Source organism: Theropithecus gelada, chromosome 5, assembly GCF_003255815.1.
Source record: "Theropithecus gelada isolate Dixy chromosome 5, Tgel_1.0, whole genome shotgun sequence".
Taxonomy (NCBI): domain Eukaryota; kingdom Metazoa; phylum Chordata; class Mammalia; order Primates; family Cercopithecidae; genus Theropithecus; species Theropithecus gelada.
The window spans coordinates 122,424,210-122,442,615 of record NC_037672.1 but is presented as its reverse complement, the minus strand read 5'-3'; the positions used below and the strand labels follow the sequence as shown (position 1 = coordinate 122,442,615).

General features: G+C 34.9%; 1 protein-coding gene across 3 annotated transcripts in view; it reads right to left on the bottom strand.

Moving 5' to 3' along the window:
* The window catches only part of FAT4 (FAT atypical cadherin 4), a 191,759-nt gene that overhangs the window by 71,523 nt on the left and 101,830 nt on the right, over positions 1-18,406 (bottom strand). For all 3 annotated transcript variants that reach the window (XM_025386034.1, XM_025386035.1, XM_025386036.1), the window contains exons 3-6: positions 17,427-17,688; positions 15,782-16,132; positions 8,797-9,719; positions 7,981-8,155 (exon numbers count right to left, since the gene is read on the bottom strand). In XM_025386034.1, coding sequence (XP_025241819.1) covers positions 7,981-8,155; positions 8,797-9,719; positions 15,782-16,132; positions 17,427-17,688 — 1,711 coding nt within the window. The remainder of the gene's footprint in view (positions 1-7,980; positions 8,156-8,796; positions 9,720-15,781; positions 16,133-17,426; positions 17,689-18,406) is intronic.

Sequence of the window (18,406 nt, the reverse complement as noted above, 5' to 3'; positions counted from 1 at the left end):
AAATATCAATAAGCCCATAGAAGTGTAATAGTATCACTGACTGTGTTAATCTGTTCTCACACTGCTATAACGACATACCTGGTACTGGGCAATTTATAAAGGAAAGAGGCTTAATTAACTCACAATTACTCAGAGCTGGGGAGGCCTCAAGAAATTTATAATCATGGCAGAAGCAGAAGCAAACATGTCGTTATTCACAAGGCAGCAGGAGAGAGAAGAATGAGATGTGCAGAGTGAAGTGGGGTGAAGCCCTCATAAAACCATCACATCTCCTGAGAACTCACTCACTATTAGGAGAACGGCATGGAGGTAACTGCCCCCATGATTTAATTATCTCCCACTAGGTCCCTCTCAGGACATGTGGGGATTAAGGGAACTACAATTCAAGATGAGATTGGGGTGGGCACACAGTCAAACCATATCATTCTGTCCCTGGCCCCTCTCAAATCTCATGTCCTCACATTTCAAAACACAATCATGCCTTTCCAAGAGTCTCCCAAAGTCTTAACTTATCTCAGCATTAACTCAAAAGTCCAAGTCCAAAGTCTCATCTGAGAAAAGGTACATCCCTTCTACCCATGAGCCTGTAAAATCAAAAGCAAAATAGTTACTTCATAGATATAAAGGGGGGCAGGCATCGGGTAAATATACCCATTCCAAATGGGAAAAATTGGCAAAAACAAAGGGGCTACAGGCCCCCAAAAGTCTAAAATTCAGCGGAACAGATAAAGCTTAAAGCTCCAATTGATCTCCTTTGACTCCATGTCTCACATCCAGGGTACGCTGATGCAAGATGTGGGCTCCTATAGTCTTGGGCAGCTCTGTCCCTGTGGCTTTGCAGGGTACAGCCCCACTCCCAGCTACCTTCATGGGCTGATGGTGAGTGCCTACAGCTTTTCCAGCTGCATGGCCTTCTTCTCACAGCTCCATGAGGCAATGCCCTGTGTGGGGGCTCCAACCCGACATTTCCCTTTCACACTGCTCTAGCAGAGGTTCTCCATGAAGGCTCTGCCCTTGATTAAACTTCTGCCTGGACATCCAGGTGTTTCCATACATTCTCTGAAATTTAGGCAGAGGTTTCCAAACCTCACTTCTTGACCTCTGTGCACTTGCAGGCTCAACACCATGTGGAAACTTCCAAGGCCTGGGGTTTGTACCCTCTGAAGCAACAGCCTGAGCTGAACCTTGGCCCCTTTTAGCCACAGCTAGAGCAACTGGGATGCGGGGTAACACCTCCCTAGGTTGTACACAGCAGTGGTGCCCTAGGGCCACCCAAGGAAACCATTTTTTTCCTCCGAGGCCTCCTGGCCTGTGATGGGAGAGGCTGTCGAGAAGGTCTCTGATATGCCTTGGAGACATTTTCCCCACTGTCTTCGTGATTATCATTTGGCTCCTGGTTACCTATGCAAATTTCTGCAGTGGGCTTGAATTTCTCCCCCAGAAAATGGGTTTTTCTCTTATATTGCAATGTCAGGCTGCAAATTTTCCAAACTTTTATGCTCTGCTTCATCTTAAATGCTTTGTCATTTAGAAATTTCTTCTGCCAGTTACTTTAAATCATCTCTCTCAAGTTCAAAGTTCCACAGATCTCTAGGGCAGGGGCAAAATGGCGCCAGTCTCTTTGCGTAGCAAGGGTGACCTTTGCTCTAGTTTCCAAGAAGTTCCTCATCTCCATCTGTGACCACCTCAGACTGGACTTCATTTTCCATACCACCTCAGCATTTTGGTCAAAGCCATTCAAAAAGTCTGTAGGAAGTTCCAAACTTTCCAACATTTTTCTCTCTTATTCTGAGCCCTCCAAACTCTTCACATCTCTGCCGGTTACCCAGTTCCAAAGTCACTTTCACATTTTTGGGTATTTTTATAGCAGTGCCCTACTCTACGATATCAGTAACCTATATTAATCTGCTTTCATGCTGCTAATAAAGACATACCCAAGACTGGGTAATTTACAAAGGAAAGAGGATTAATTGACCTACAGTTCGGCATGGCTGAGAAGGCCTCAGGAAACTTACAATCACAGCAGAGAGGGAAGCAATCACATCTTTCTTCACATGGTGACAGGAGAGAGAAGTGCTGACCAAAGGGGGAAAAGCCTCTTATAAAACCATTAGATCTCGTAAGAACTCACTCACTATCAAGAGAACAGCACGGAGGTAACTGCCTCCATGATTCAATAACTTCCCCCCAGGTTCCTCCCATGACATACAGGGATTATGGGAATCACAATTCAAGATGAGATTTGGTGGGGACACAGGCAAACCATATCGTTAACTGTAATAAGAACTTATTTATAAAGTGCATTAAATTAGCATCATAGTTTGATTTTAATTAATGCAAAATGATAATTGGCAGTGATAATTACCAATATTATCATCTTCTAGGCATAAAGCCTAACAAATTCTATCTTCTTTATTTAACAATTAAATTTAAACAATGTCTAAATTTAAGCTTATTTTCAAAATACCAATATTTAAAATTACTGATTCCACTTAATTTGGCTTCACTTAAAAATGTTTTCAAACATTTATTTATTTAGGGAAAGAAAAATAGCAGTTGAATGTTTCATTTATTGAAGTGAAATGAATAAATTATTAAAAAAGATGTTTAAAATTGCATTTTTATAAGTTTATGTCATAGTGAGAGTTAGCAATATGTTTTAAGGAATATCCTGATTTCCTTAAAAATATGTAATACATATGATATGGATGAGCAAGAATTTAGTTGAAAGCCAGAAATTCTAAATATTATACTTGACTTTGCCACTACCTGGGTCTGCAAGTTCTAGCACACTGCTTATCTAACCCAGGCTTCAATTTTCTTATCTGGAAAATAAAGGAAGTGAACTGGCTCATCTCCAAGAAACCTCCTGGCCAAAAAAAATCATCACTTAATGTCAGATTTCTCTAACTTAGAATTTTTTCATATGTAGCTTTGTTTAAAAACTCCTCCAAAATATACACTGAATATAACTGTAACATCCCGAAACTGTCATACCAGTTTGTTTTACTGCTCTCTTGCACACTAATTCAGTTCCCTGAAACAGTAGTGGCAGATATTAATGCCTCACAGCATTTAAATTTATTTTTGAGGGCATAATCTCATCTGGAGTTAAAAAAGTTCTAAAAGGTCTGGACAAATTACTTGAATAAATATATATCTGTTGGAATAATTTATGCGAACACCAAAATTTCCATAATAAAATTTAAAACAAGTAAATTTTTCATATTAAGTTGATGTGAAATGATGGGCCCTTATATTTAAGCTATGTGAAACCAACTGCCACTTGTGCTTAGAGGGTACTTAGATATTCGGGAGATATGAAAGATTCACAATTGTTTGCTTTGGGAAGCCCAGGTACAAAAGAGCTGTCGAATGATAAAACTATTCAGGCCAGGCGCAGTGGCTCACACCTAGCACTTTAGGAGGGCAAGGCAGGTGGATTGCCTGTGCTCAGGAGTTCGAGACCAGCCTGGGCAACATGGTGAAACCCTGTCTCTACTAAAATACCAAAAAAATTAGCCAGGCATGGCAGTGTGTCCCAGTTACTTGGGAGGCTGAGGCAGGAGAATTGCTTGAATCCAGGAGGTAGAGGTTGCAGTGAGCCAAGATCACGCCATTACACACCAGCCTGGGCAACAGAGCGAGACTCCGTCTCCAAAACAAACAAACAAAAAGAACGAAAACTATTCAAAAGCATGTAGTTTCTGCTCATGCAGGTTTTGAATTAAATCTTATGAGCCAGACTAAGAAAAAGTGGACAGTAAAGCAGAGAGTAGCAATAAGACCTGTCTAGAAACATCTAATAGATAACAGAATTGAATCAGAGCCAGAAGGTTCAGGAGAAAGTCATGAGAATACAGCTCAAGCAGTATTTTAAGCACTTGAAACTGAATTAAACCCATAAAATGCTTCACTGGGTCCTTACATATGACTGCAATTTGTCACATCACACTAAACACCACAAAGTCTTAAACACTTGTGCTGATTTTCAAAACAGAGGTCAATTTGAATGACCACAGCCAATGTAGCAAAAAATTCTGGAATTTCAGCCATGAGTTAAAAATGATTTGCACTTTTTTCTTTTGGAAGATTCTTTTAAAAAATCTGCAAACAATGAATATATAACAAACTAAATATGAGTATGTTAAATAAATATAAATAACAGTTACATATTAAAATAATAGTTTGTCTTTCAGATAACTATCATTATTCAACAAATATAACTTATTCATTCAACAAATATTTATTAAGCACCTATTATGTTGCAGGTCCTTTTCTAAGTGTTTCTGAGAATCCCATTTTGAATAAGACTTAGGAATTTCACTTTCTCTGGAAATCTGATAGAGATGGATAAGGTAAACAAACTCTATATACTCATATATTTTAGGTAGAAGAATACAATTTTAGATAGGAATTTGTGTTCAGAAATCACAAAGAGGTAAGTTGATAGAGTGACCCTGGGGAGAGGGCAACGGCAAACATAACACTGCTGGTCAGATAAGTCCTCTCTGAGAAGTTGACATTTTATCTAAAACAATGAAAAAATGACCATGTCATAAATGCCCCTCTCCCCCACCAAACCAAACCGAACAGCTGGCTGTAGAGTAGAAAATTCCAGGCAAACAGAACTACAAGTGCAAAAGGCCAACATGGCAGAAAGGTTGGCATTGTTAAGGAAGCCTGATTGATTGGTTGGCATTGACAGTATGCAGTAAACATTTAGCAACTGCTTTCAAGAAACAGGCCAACTAGATTCAAAGCATTTACTGATTTCCATGGTGTAAAATACTTCCACGTAGGCCAATTGAAATCTAACAAGGTGATGATACTAAATGCAGAACTGAGAGGAGACAAAGGGTGAGCTGGGGCCAGTGCATGGCACTGGCTCAAAATAAAGGTGGCAACTGGCGGTGGTGGAGGGGTTCAGATAAACTGACAGAGACTAGGTTATTTAATCCCATGTAGTCAATGGTAAGACATTTAAATTTTATTCTTAGAAATCATTGCGGGGTCTCTATGCAAGAGATGGGGTATGATGATCTAATTTATAGTTTTAAATGTTCATGTGTTGTCTGTTGGAAAACGCACCATGCAGGAGAAAAGATAGGCAGTTAGCAAGCTATCATACTACCCCTAGCTTAGACTAAGGAGGTAGTATTGGGGGTAAAGAAAAGTGGATACATTCAGGACAATTTTGGACATTTTTGAAACTGAGTCTACTTGTTAATGAATTTGTTGGATATGGTGTACAGAGGAAGAGGAATGAAGAATAATAACAAGGTTTGCCTTCAGCAATTGTGAAATGCTCTACAGAGCAATTCGTTTAAGGTAGGGAGGTGAATAGAAGTCAAAAGTGTTACTTTGGCCTTACTAAGCTTGAAATGTCTAGCAAACATGCTGACTGACATTAATAGCTAAAATAAGCAATTCCTTTTATCTATTTGATCAACAAACTTTCATATAGATATTAGTATTTCCAATCATAGATACAAAAATGAAGGAATAGGAAAGTTGTCGGAGGTCATATAGCTGGGAATGTCAGAGGTAGGATGTGAACTGGGGTTTAACTATAAAGTCTATGTATTTAACTCTAGGATATACTTCCATTTCTATCTGAATTCATTTTTTAAAGTATACTCTTCTAGTTTCCCTGATAATTTCCTGCTACTTACTCCATTTAAAACATTATTTTATTTATTGCACATATGAGAAAATAGTAAGGCAAACTCTAGTAAGAAAGGCTACTTAGCAATAGAATGCCTAACCCATATGAATGACATTACTGCTTTAGAGCAAATTCTCCTTTAAACCTTGCAGCAGTACCTGTATTACTATAACAAGTGGATGTGTTAGCCTCCTATGAGTTTCTACTTGGTACAGTAAATCTTTCTAGAAGAAATAACAATAAGTAATGCATAATGAAGGCTGAATATCCATACTTTCAGTTATACCTAAGCAACATATCATCAGTAATGGAATTGTAGTCTGTTTAGCAATTTAATTATCTACAGGAAAAATGAGATATAATTATTATACTCTCTTCTGGTTTTGTAATTTAGTAATGTAACTTTTAGCACCACACACATGATAGTGTGGTTGTAGCTTATTGGAGTAGTAGACAGGAGTAGTTAGAGTTTCCAGATGTGCTACTTTGTAACCATGCAGTCAGTAAATAAAAACATGATGATAGTTTAAATGGTAATGTGTTCTCCCTCCCACATTGAAAGATTTAGTGGTTTGCATGATTAAAAAGCTGCCACTGCAATCCGTGCCATACTGATGAAACTGACCTATCTCTGGGCTAAGGTAATAGTTCAAAAAAATGCAAAGGAAAGGTGATTTGTGAGATAAAGAATTAAACTCTCAAATTTTTTTTAAAAAACACTTTGATATTTTCCATGTCCTTAGAACACTACAGATTCAGGAAAAACATTGCATCTGGGATCTAATAGCTGCCATATTTTTCTGAAATTTCTCATGTCATCTATGAGTTTGACTTTTGAATCAAAACAGTGAATATGTATTTTAAGTCCTCTGTCAAAGATCTCATTCCTGGAAAATAAGATTAAACTGTAGATTCTAAAACCGGATGTCTAAAACTCACATTCTCCTGAAAAAAGTGGTTATTCATATGAAGAGTATCCAAGGGAATTAATTTCAAGGTCACCCAGTTCAGCTTTCCTTACAACTTCTGTTTCCTGTATCACTCATAACAAGTGAACTTCAGACATCTAACTGAGTATTTATCCACCAGTGGCCTCAGAAATGCCAGTCTATTTCAGAGCAACTTGAAAAACAGTGCTCATAGAGAGCTGTGCTTTGAAACAAGGTTTAATTAATGCTTTCATTTTTAGAGTTGCCAAAACACCACGACTTGGGATACTAATCTCACTGAAACTCATTTGTGCCTCCCATCATGGTCTTCAGTATCATTTTTAAAGCTTTGAGTGACAGGCTTCCATATATACTAATGTTACTGATAATCTGATTGCTCACCCTCCACAACTGAGGATCCTCCATTACTCTATTGGGCAGAATCTTCACACATCTGATCTGCATATTTCTTATTTAATAGAAATTAGGGTTAGACTTCTGTTACTTATCCTTATACTAATAATTCCAAGTCCCAGTTTCCCCCTGATCCCGATTTTCCAGGCTGATGGCATCAGGAACTTATAGTTTGGCTCCCTGGAATCAGGACTTGGTTCTTGAGCGGCCTGCACATTTAGATCAATGCTTCACTGAACACTGAGCCACCTTCTAGTGAAAGCTCCTCCTAACAGACTGACTCACCCATGTCTATCAGAAGAGAAGAAGTGGTTGGAACCATCTAAATGTTTCCAAAGCTAAAGTACTTTAAATGACTCCTGGCTCAGGAAGTAGAGCATAAGGTCACATCCAGAGGTACTCAATCGGCTTATAGGGCAAGAATTCATTCTGTTTTATGGGAATAGGGCTTAGGTGGCAACGATCTTTAGCCTTTGTCACTTATATATAAATGTCATAAAGTGAATTATGTGCCATCAATAATACAGAGGCAATCAGAATTTCGAGCATTAGTAAAAGTGAACAAATATTTCATTTAATGGCAAACAAAATACTTCATACTCATATTATGAAGAAATTATTATTATTTAATTAATTTATTTATTTTGAGACGAATTTCGTTCTTGTTGCCCAGGCTGGAGAACAGTGGCACGATCTCAGCTCACTGCAACCTCTGCCTCCTGGGTTCAAGTGATTCTCCTGCCTCAGTCCCCTGAGTAACTGGGATTACAGGCTTACACCACCATGTCCAGCTAATGTTTGTATTTTTAGTAGTGATGGGGTTTCACCATGTTGGTCAGGCTGGTCTTGAACTCCTGATCTCAGGTAATCCATCCACCTCGGCCTCCCAAAGTGCTGGGGTTACAGGCGTGAGCCACCGTGCCTGGCCTAGAAATTATTTACAAATGAACAAGGTTGTAATGGACTTACCTCCATCTATAGCTGTAACCATTAAGACAAACTGCTCTTTTGTTTCCCTATCCAGACTCTGTGTTACTCCAAGTTCTCCACTGGCTGAGAGAGTAAAAGTGTTGTCTTCATTACCACCAAACAGAACATATGAGAGTTTGCTGTTAGATCCTTGATCATCATCTCTTGCCACCACCTAGAGAATAGTACATATCATGATGTGAGTAAAACAAACAATGCATCTCATGAAATAAAATGCCTGCATTAAAAAAAAACGAGGTAAAACCATGTTAAGAGATTCCAAAGATATATTTTAAGATTTTCAAGTAAAAAATAAAAATGGCACACTATAGTATGTATCATCCGAGTCTATTTGTGTAAAAATATGCATAAAGCTAATGCACAGCATTTTTGGAAGGCGTCATAAAAATTTTTAAGAACAGTTTCACCTAGGTAGTTAAATATATGAAGGAAAAGAGTAGAGCAGTATTTGTAACAAATTTTTCAAACATTTCCATCATTTTATTTTTTACTATGTACAGATATTATCCTTGTGGAACAAAATTCAAAAACACAAATACATAAATGTGTGAAACATGAGTATACACAAAAGAAAGCTAGTAAAACACAATAGTTTCATTGATGAGGAAATTAAGAGGTTGTTAGATATGATGTTTATAAACCTTTCCTTTTCAAAATTTGCTATATCTGCAATTGAGCATTTCTGGTTGAGAATGAGGAGAGAACAGGGGAAGCATAAACACTGTAGAAGAGGGAAGGTTTTCAAATATATGTCTTATAATTAAGACAACACTTGCTTTATTTAAATATACTGACCTGAAGAATTGTTCTGGGTAGCGTCCGTAAATTCTCAGGGACATTTACAGAATACGGAGATAGCTCAAATACAGGAACAAAGTCATTAATATCCAGTAGAACAATGCTGACCGTGGAGGTATCAGTTCTCGGTGTGCTGCCTCGATCTGCTGCCTGAACAGTTAAATGGTAGGTAGGGGTCTTTTCTCTATCCAAAGGTTTAGCAACAGTGATGGCACCTGTGACAGAGTCTATCCGAAATTCCTGATTGGTATTACCATTAACAATGCCATAGCGAACCTGTCCATTTGTGCCTTCATCTCCATCTGCCGCAAACACTTGTATTATATCTGTTCCAGTAAGTGTGTTTTCATTAATCTCCACTTTATACAAAGTTTGTGCAAAGATGGGGTTGTTATCATTGATGTCAAGTACCATAACTATAACCTCTGTAGATGAAGAGAGAGATGGTTGACCTTTGTCTGTAGCCACCACTGTTAGAGTATAATTAGAAACCTCTTCTCTGTCCAGTTCTCCAGTGAGCCTCACTTCACCATCAATGGTCCCAATACTGAACTTGTTTCCCAAAGGGTTCAGCAGAGTGTACTCAATATAGCTGTTTGGGCCACTATCTGGGTCAGATGCTTGAGCTTTGAAAACAACAGTATCAATAGGTGTATTTTCTGGAATGTATGTCAATTTAGGGGAAAGAAATGTTGGTGGGTTATCATTTACATCCAACAAAATAATGGAGACTTGAGCAGTGCTTGTGAATCTGGAGGCTGGAATCTGTGGCAGGTCATGCACCTGAACAACCAAGTTGTAGAAGGACTGACTTTCCCGATCCAAAGCTTTTAGGACTTTGAGTACACCATTCTTGTCAACAGTAAACTGCCCAAGACTATCACCTGAAGCAATGCTATAAGCCAATTGAGAGTTGATGCCTGAAATTAAAGGGAAGAAAAAAAATATCTTAAGCATATACTGATTGCAGAACAAGCTACGGCAAAACTTTTGGCAAGTATTTTGGCATGTTTGATATACCATGCACCCAAACACACTTTAGGAAATCCTGTGAGCAAATGATCTATATACTGCTTGCTATTTGCTAGGGTGTTGACATGTTAAATTACAAAAGTAAAGAGGAGAAAAATATTCCAGAGAGCAGATATTTTTCTGTATATTTCCTTGTTTCTATCATATAATTCTTGATTGTCCAACACTAACAGTGCCACACATTATACTATTAGCCAAACATTTGTAACTTCAGTAATTTAGGGAGGCTGAACCAATTTTCAACAAAGGGTAATAACATTTTCTGATGTATGGCATTAGTCATGAATGCTGTAAGTGTACTTTTTTTATATTTCGTGTCAAAATCAGTAAATACTTATTAATTCCTATTAAGCATCTAGCTAAGTAATGACCTTTGAGATAATAGTTATCTTTCAAATTTTATTAAACATATTTAATGTTTCAAAAAAGTATTTTTAGAGAAATTGTTAGCAGTAAAATTATACACAAAGTTTTTCAAATATAAATGTTCATGATATTATTGGACTGTATTTAGATACTGTTGATTTTTCTTAGGATCATGTGTCATTTTTTAGTTTAAAAATGGTTTCTAAATCCTCATTTCAGAAAACGATTGCAGAGATTCTTATAACAGAAATGATGTGGAGCATATACATCATCTTATTGTTTTAGTAACGAAAGGTAAATAACAAATAAGCAGTGAAAACAGAAAGAAGTCAGTTTCTGCCTGAGTGGTGTTTTCTTCTCTGGCCTATAATGACATGTACATTTTTGCATCTTATCCTAATGACATTGGAAAAATTACAGGATAGTATGATAAAAACATACTGTACATGTAGATAATCTATCTTTACTAAAGATGTATATTCTGGGACTAGCAAATATCTACTGACTAACCTGAATTACTTACAATTAGCTTCTATATTTCTAATGTTAATTTCAACTATCCAGGTTTCTGAATTCTGCCTATGAGAAGTGATGTTCATTTTTGGAAAAAGTCGTCTAGAACAATTTAATCACCCTTTTACTCTTTTCTTAAAAACAATTCTTTCTCATTATTCTATGAATACTTCAGTTAACTTTTGCCTTTTTTCGAACTTCATCAAGTTCTTTAAGAAGTTAAATTTAACCTGAGTATGAGATTTTCTACTATGTAGAACTCATTGTTTTCAAACACCACAGTTACGCGTATTCTGTGACTTTACTGTCTCTAATATCCTTCGCCTAATTTGAAACATAGGAAAATATTTATGAATATAACTTTCAGGAAATGACTTTTTAATAAAAATTTCTAGGATAAACAATGAGTAAATCATTGAAAAGGTAGTTTATTTTTCCCCCTCATTATGAGTTGTGGCTTTTAATCTTAAGACTACTCATAAGTGAACAAAGAGGTTATAAAGTTCAGAATACTTAGGAGTCTGAAAATCAGGAAAAATATGAATAAATAAAGCTAATAGGTGTCAGAGGTCAATTCACCCACAGGAAAGAAACAGAATTGTAGAATCTGACTAGAACAAGGTTAACAGCCTATTTCAACCCCTGTCTTAAACTTCCACAGGCTTCACAGGATAAAAATTTCCATTATCTTCATATATATATATATATATATAGAGAGAGAGAGAGAGAGAGAGAGATTGAGCTTTTAGGACTTTCATTACAACATAAATATACATATATACATTATATTGTGTGTGTATATATTTACTCAAACATTATAACATATATATATTCCAGTATCTATCTATACACACATACAATTTATTTTTAATTTTGCATATATGTGTGTTTCTATTAATGTCTACATACATAATTACTTTCAATTACTTTTTAAGAAAATTTTCTGCGTTTCCTGTGAAAAAGTTCATCATTGAATCCCTATTCTTTTGGGGACATGATTATTATTGAGAAATGCAGTTATGAAAACACCTGAATGAAAATAAATACCAACAAGCAGAGATATAGAAGTTAATTCTAGAGAAGCATATAAAATCTTTCATATCTAAGATCAAAATACATTAAAAATACTGACATTTTACATGGCCTAACATCTCCACACAAATCAACAGGAATGGGAGCAATTAAATCAAGTATCTGAACATCCTTAGTCCATCACGTATGCTTCTTCCTTGAGTAAACAGCTAAATTGCAGAGGCAAAAAGAGAACATGATCCCAAAATTTTATAGCCTTGCTGTAAACAGCAGAACAGCCTCTTTTATAAATGCAAGAAGTTTGGTAGATGAATGGGTAAGGGAAGTAATAAATTTTAAACTAATTAAAAGTATAACAAAAGAAAAATTTGCTTTTATGTTCAAATACATAATGACAAATATATTAAGTAACAACATCAAAAATAAACTGAAGATAATTATTGTTGATGAAACTAAAAAAATAACAATTTTTACATAAAATATTGCCATATTATAGAAGAAGTAGCTCTCATCTCAGGAACTGAAAATTAATTGCTGCAATTACAGGTCATGGAATCTGTCTACATTTACTTTACTGTAAAGAAAATAACTTTTGGTTTCTGACATGTCTAAAAAGTGAATTTGGCCATACACACCACATCTAGAAAATACATGCAGACATAGCAAAACTCAAACTTCTCCCTGAATATTTGAAATATACTGAAAAATACTAAGCTTAAACCATTTTAATCTATTTTTGTGACAAATATCTGAATGATGAGACAGTAAACACATTATTTTAACATTATTATTTTTACATTGTTTTGAATTCTAAACTTTATCCATAAGTGTTTCAATTTAAATTTAGTGGGCTTTAATGGCCCAACAGATCTTTAAACTTCAAACAGCCCATTGTGAACCATTTGTGTTCAATGTTCTCCAAGTCATTTAGTTACATGATTCTTCCTGGCAGTTTTATTGCATACATATGGTTTTATGGTTTTGTCATATATACATACACACACACACACACTATATAGATATGTACATATCTATATACAGTATTTCAGTCTCATGAATAATTTAGTTCTAAGAAGCACAGCACATAAAATATATATTATAAATATATTAAAAATATATAAATACTAAAATATATTTTAAAAGTATAGGTGTATAGTTTCATGCTATAAAATGTGTACATTTACTCACAATCTATAAATGCCATCTTCTAATTTCTATAAAGAACTAATATTTGTCAACTTTTCACACAGCTGCAACACAAAGAAGTATTTTGAATAACATCCATCTTTATAAAGCAGTTTCAACAAGGTCATCGGATCACTGGAATATATGAATCTCAGTGGCGTGTATTGTACACCAATATTATATAGCTACATTTATTCAGCAAAAATTCCAATTGTATTATTAGCAAAACATTTTTATATGACTTCCCAATATTTAAAGTATAAAGAATTTATAGGATAATAAAATAACCATCAAAGCCAGAATATTTCTGTGATGCTCCAATTTAAATAGTTTCCTCAATGTAATACCATATGCATAGTAGTCTTGATGCTAACAGAGGTATTACCTTTCTTGTGAAAACAGTAAAAGATCTGATTTATTTTTATGAAATCATCATGTAAGCTAAATTTTAAACTCTGAGAGAATCCATAGAAAGATAACAGTTTGTGAAATTTATTTTCAGATAAAATGTCTTCATCTAAAAAGATGACAGTATTGCCTCATTGGAACCTTCTGATCAGAGATTGAGATTTATTTGTTAATTTGTTATTTTAAAAAATGTCTGACTAATATTGTCTGTGAAATACTTGACACTCTTTTGTGTAACTGAGCTGGAAAATTTTACAAACAAGCTTACCCTTGTACAGCCTTATCACTGTCCTTGAAATTCAGAAAGAATAGGAATTGTGTCGTATATTTTAGGTCAAGGTGCAGGAAATTACACTGATAAAATTATTCAAACTAAAACAATGAATAAATATTGCTTGAAACTTTTACTCAATGCAATTAAAGGAAAAATATCACAAAAACTGACTTAGAGTCAATGGTCAACGGATTTCTGTGCTTACACGTGCATGGAATATTCCAGCAGGTTTTCGACAAGCAAAGTTTTTTTCTTTTTCTTTTTAAATTTTTGGTATCTTCCCAGTTTCCCTATATTTTAAGTTATGATGGTAAATAAAACTTATTCCAGGAAACCATACAATTCTATGAAACAATGGGTTGTCTCTAATACATAACTAATAAATCCAAAGAAACATGATGGAAAATTCTTCACTATAGAAAAGTTGAGCACAGTCACAGGACAAGCAACTTAAGAATATATAATAGGCTTTGAAAATATTCTTATCTACAGAATAGGTAAACTAACTACTAACAGAGAAGTCAATCTCTAAAATAGAGATTAACCTCAATTATATATAGATGTCTAATTGGAGCCAATTCACAGACCTGGCATGAGGTACATGAAACAGAGTGTGCAGTGTTCTTAGGCCAGGACTGGGTACATGCAAAACACTTCACAGATGTCGGTTCTTGAGATTATTATCAACATCGTTAACATTAAAGTACTGTTACTAGCAATAGTAGTAGTAATAGTATTAGTACTAGCATTACAGCTGCATCTATTTTAGATATATCTTTGTGTCCAATTTTAACTGCACTTGAACTAGAGGAGGAAACTTCAAAATGGTCTTACTCAATGAATTCTAAAGAAAATGTTTCCCATTTTACTTATTGAAACATATATAAAATACTGTGCTTTTTGCTTCTTATATCGTTCCAAGTGCCATTTATAGACACTATGAAAAGGAAATTAAGTATAGAATAGAATGTTAAAATAGAATAGTATTTTGAGACTTCACAAATCATCCAAGTCAAAAGAATAAGGAAATTCTAAATTGAGATAGATATGCCTGTCACTAGAGAACTATTTCCTCTTCAAAGTACTGTCCTTTGTTTTATATATTGACAAGACAATTTAGTTGCATCCAATGTAAGGGAAAACACAGTACTAATTTTCCAGACAATTCAGTTAAAGATTGCTAATCCATACAATGTTTTCTCTAATGCTGTATTATATAATGTGTGTACTTACAAAACAGGTGTTAGAAGAAAGGCCAAAGGAGTCAGCTATTAAAATAAAGTTTGCCAATTGCTTTTGCAATAAACACAAATCAAACATATGTAAAGTAAAAATTTAATGCAAAATTTTAACTTGATCATTTAGCATAAATTAAACAGATCTGAGACTTTCTGTGTTAAAATGAAACCTGGTTAAAATATTATTAGCTGGGCTGGGTGCGGTGGCTTATGCCTGTAATTCCAGTACTTTGCGAGGCTGAAGGAGGTGGGTCACCTGAGGTCAGGAGTTCGAGATCAGCCTGACCAAACTGGAGAAACCCCGTCTCTACTAAAAACACAAACTTAGCCAGGCGTGGTGGTGCATGCCTGTAATCCTAGCTACTCAGGAGGCTGAGGCAGGAGAATCGCTTGAACCTGGAAGGTGGAGGTTGCAGTGAGCTGAGATTGCATCATTGCACTCCAGCCTGGGCAACAAGAGCGAAACTCCATCTCAAAAAAAAAAAAAAAAAAAATTGTTAGCTATTTGTCAGTCAAAAATATGAAACTTAGATTTTGCATTCGTAAGCATTTTTATTTAAGTCTTTGGTTTCATTTTTCAAGTTAAAATAATATATGTAAACTTAAATATTCTTATCTAACAAAAATCTTCAAAAAAAGTGGCCTTATGACTTCTACATTACTAAATTGAAACACTACCCTACATTTAGGGGGAAAAATAAGATAAAGTTTATAAAACAATAAAAGGTGTGTTTTCTGTTACAAATAATAATTTAACTGAGAAAGTACTTAATTTTTAAAATCCTCCATAGTTCAGTTATAATTCTATTCCTCAACTTTGGAACTATATTCACAAAACGCATTTTTGTGACAGCTCAACACAATAAATAAATGTAATATAAATCTGATGACAGTTTATAGATATTTTTAAAATTATATTAAATAAAATACATACCATCATCTGCATCAGTAACATTAAACACAAGAACAGTAGATCCTACAGGTAGATTCTCCATTAAAGATGTGCTGTATGAATTCAAGCTGAAAATAGGTGGATTATCATTTACATCTAGAATATTGAAATAAACTCTGATGGCAGTAAATTGTCCCCCACCATCTTCTGCTTGAACAGTGAGGATATAATATTGCTGTACTTCATAATCTAATACTCGAGTCAAATTAAAGACCCCAGTAATGGGATTCAGGAAAAAGATGCCATCTTCATCATCTTCATTCACAATATATGTAATTTCTCCATTCACACCAGAGTCATCATCCGTGGCTAAAATGGCTGCTACCAAAGAACCTATCAAAAGAATAATAGTATAAAATCAAGGAAGCAAGAAGTATTACTAAGAGAACATATAGAAAGAGACCAAAAAATGTATTTGTATGGTAAAATATCTTAACTAGAGAACTGCTATGAAAATACAGTGACCATTACATTCTGCAGATTTATATTTTACCATTTCCCTATTTGAATAAAGTATGTGATATATCAGATATCCCGTGGACCTCAGGTTTCAGCATAAATTTCCTGAGGAATTATTAATACATCTGACGTTACATTTCCATCTAGCAGTACCTACCCATAAATATACGGATGAATTCAATAAATATTTAAGGTAGCATATTGCTAGTGCCAGGAACTGAGGATTCCAAAAAAATATATAGACTTATGCCCTGATGCTACCACTCTAGAACTCATGTGGTCATTGCAATAACTAAGGCAAGAAATAAGTGTGATGGGATTTCCATAAAGGACACGCACAAAGGTATCTCGGGGAGTGAAGAAAAAAACTGCAGGTAGGAGGAATCCCCTAGAGATGTTTAATTCCTTTGCCAAATGGAGTTTCAAAAATGTATGGCTTATCATGAATAATCATTCCAAATGTAATTCAGAATAAAATTTTAATTTTACATAAAAATTTCCAACAATGAGAATGGAGCATATACACACACACCAGAAACATGGATATTGAGTACTCAGAATAAAAAAATCACAATATAATGTGTTCAAAGAAGCAAGATTATAATTAAAGATTCAGTTTCTCATCACACTTAATGGGCATTTGCTAATACCCAAGCCCTGTGTTAGCAAACTCAATGTACTTTCTAAATTATCCTTTACCTTAACTCTAACAGGAATTACTGTTTCCATTTACAGGATAAATAACTGAAATTAAGAGAAATGAATTAACTTGCCTTTGATCACACAGCTAGTGAGTGTTAGAATCAATATTCACAGTTTTTCATGTATCTTTTTTGCTGTTCTTTTTATACATAGCAGCAAAATCACATTAGACATTTTTAAAGCAGAAAGAGCACCAAAACAGTGGTTGACAAAAAATTAATTATCCATGTCACAAATACTTTCAGACATATTTGGCTAACCTCATCCATTCTAAAAAATCTAGCCATTTGCTTGGAAATTTTACCAAAGATGATTAATGAAAAGATCCAAAAATCCAGCACATATATTTTTATAACTATTAGTATACAGTAAAAACTAATCACTGCCTAAGATCAGCCACAACATAATATGCAATTTTGGTCAAAGGTGATCCTTGCAAAATACACTTAAGAGACCCATCACCTACCAGGGATTGTGTCCTCTGGAATGTCAAAAGAGTACACGGGTCTGGAAAACTTGGGTGTATGGTCATTCACATCACTGACAGTGATATTAATTCTCATGTCCGAGGACTGAAGACCATCATCAGCACGAACTAGCAATGAATATTTGGAACGGCGTTCCCTGTCCAACCTCCTGGTTGCTATCAGATCTCCGGATTCTGGGTCAATGCGAAAACTATCATCAGCTCCACTAATGATAGTATATGTGACGAGAGCATTTGCACCCTAAAAAAAGAAACCAAGCATCTGAGCTATTGGAAGTAAAAAAGCATTGCTCCTTATATTTTCTTTTGAACACGTATTTGACAAAGTAAGGCTTTTTGTCTTTAAGTTGATATGATATTATAAGACTTAAACAGGTAATGAGAGATAAACTCAACTAAGGTGGCAAAAGCTTTGTATGCCCCAAATTACAAACCATTGCTGAAAGAAATCAATACAGATAAAAACAAATGGAAAGACATCCCAAGTTCATGCATTGGAAGACTTAATATTGTTAAAATGTCCATGTTATCTATGTAATTTACAAATTCAATGCAAATTATATCAAAATTCTAATGGCATTTTTAATAGAAATAGGTAAAGCAATTTGAAAATTCATATGAAACCACAAAAGAACCTAAATAGCCAAAACAATCTTGAGAAAGATAAACACAGTTAGAGGTATCGTGCTTCCTGATTTTAAAATATACTACAAAGTTACAGTAATGAATAAAGTATGGCGCTGGCATAAAGACACACATATAGACAAATGGAACAGAATAGAAAGCCTACAAATATATCCATGCATGATAGTCAATTGATATTCCATAAGGGTGCCAAGGATATATAATGGGGAAAGGATAGTCACTTCAATAAATGGTGTTGGGAAAACTGGATATCCATATGCAAAAGAATGAAAATATACATTATACACAAATATCAATTCAAAATGGATTAAAGA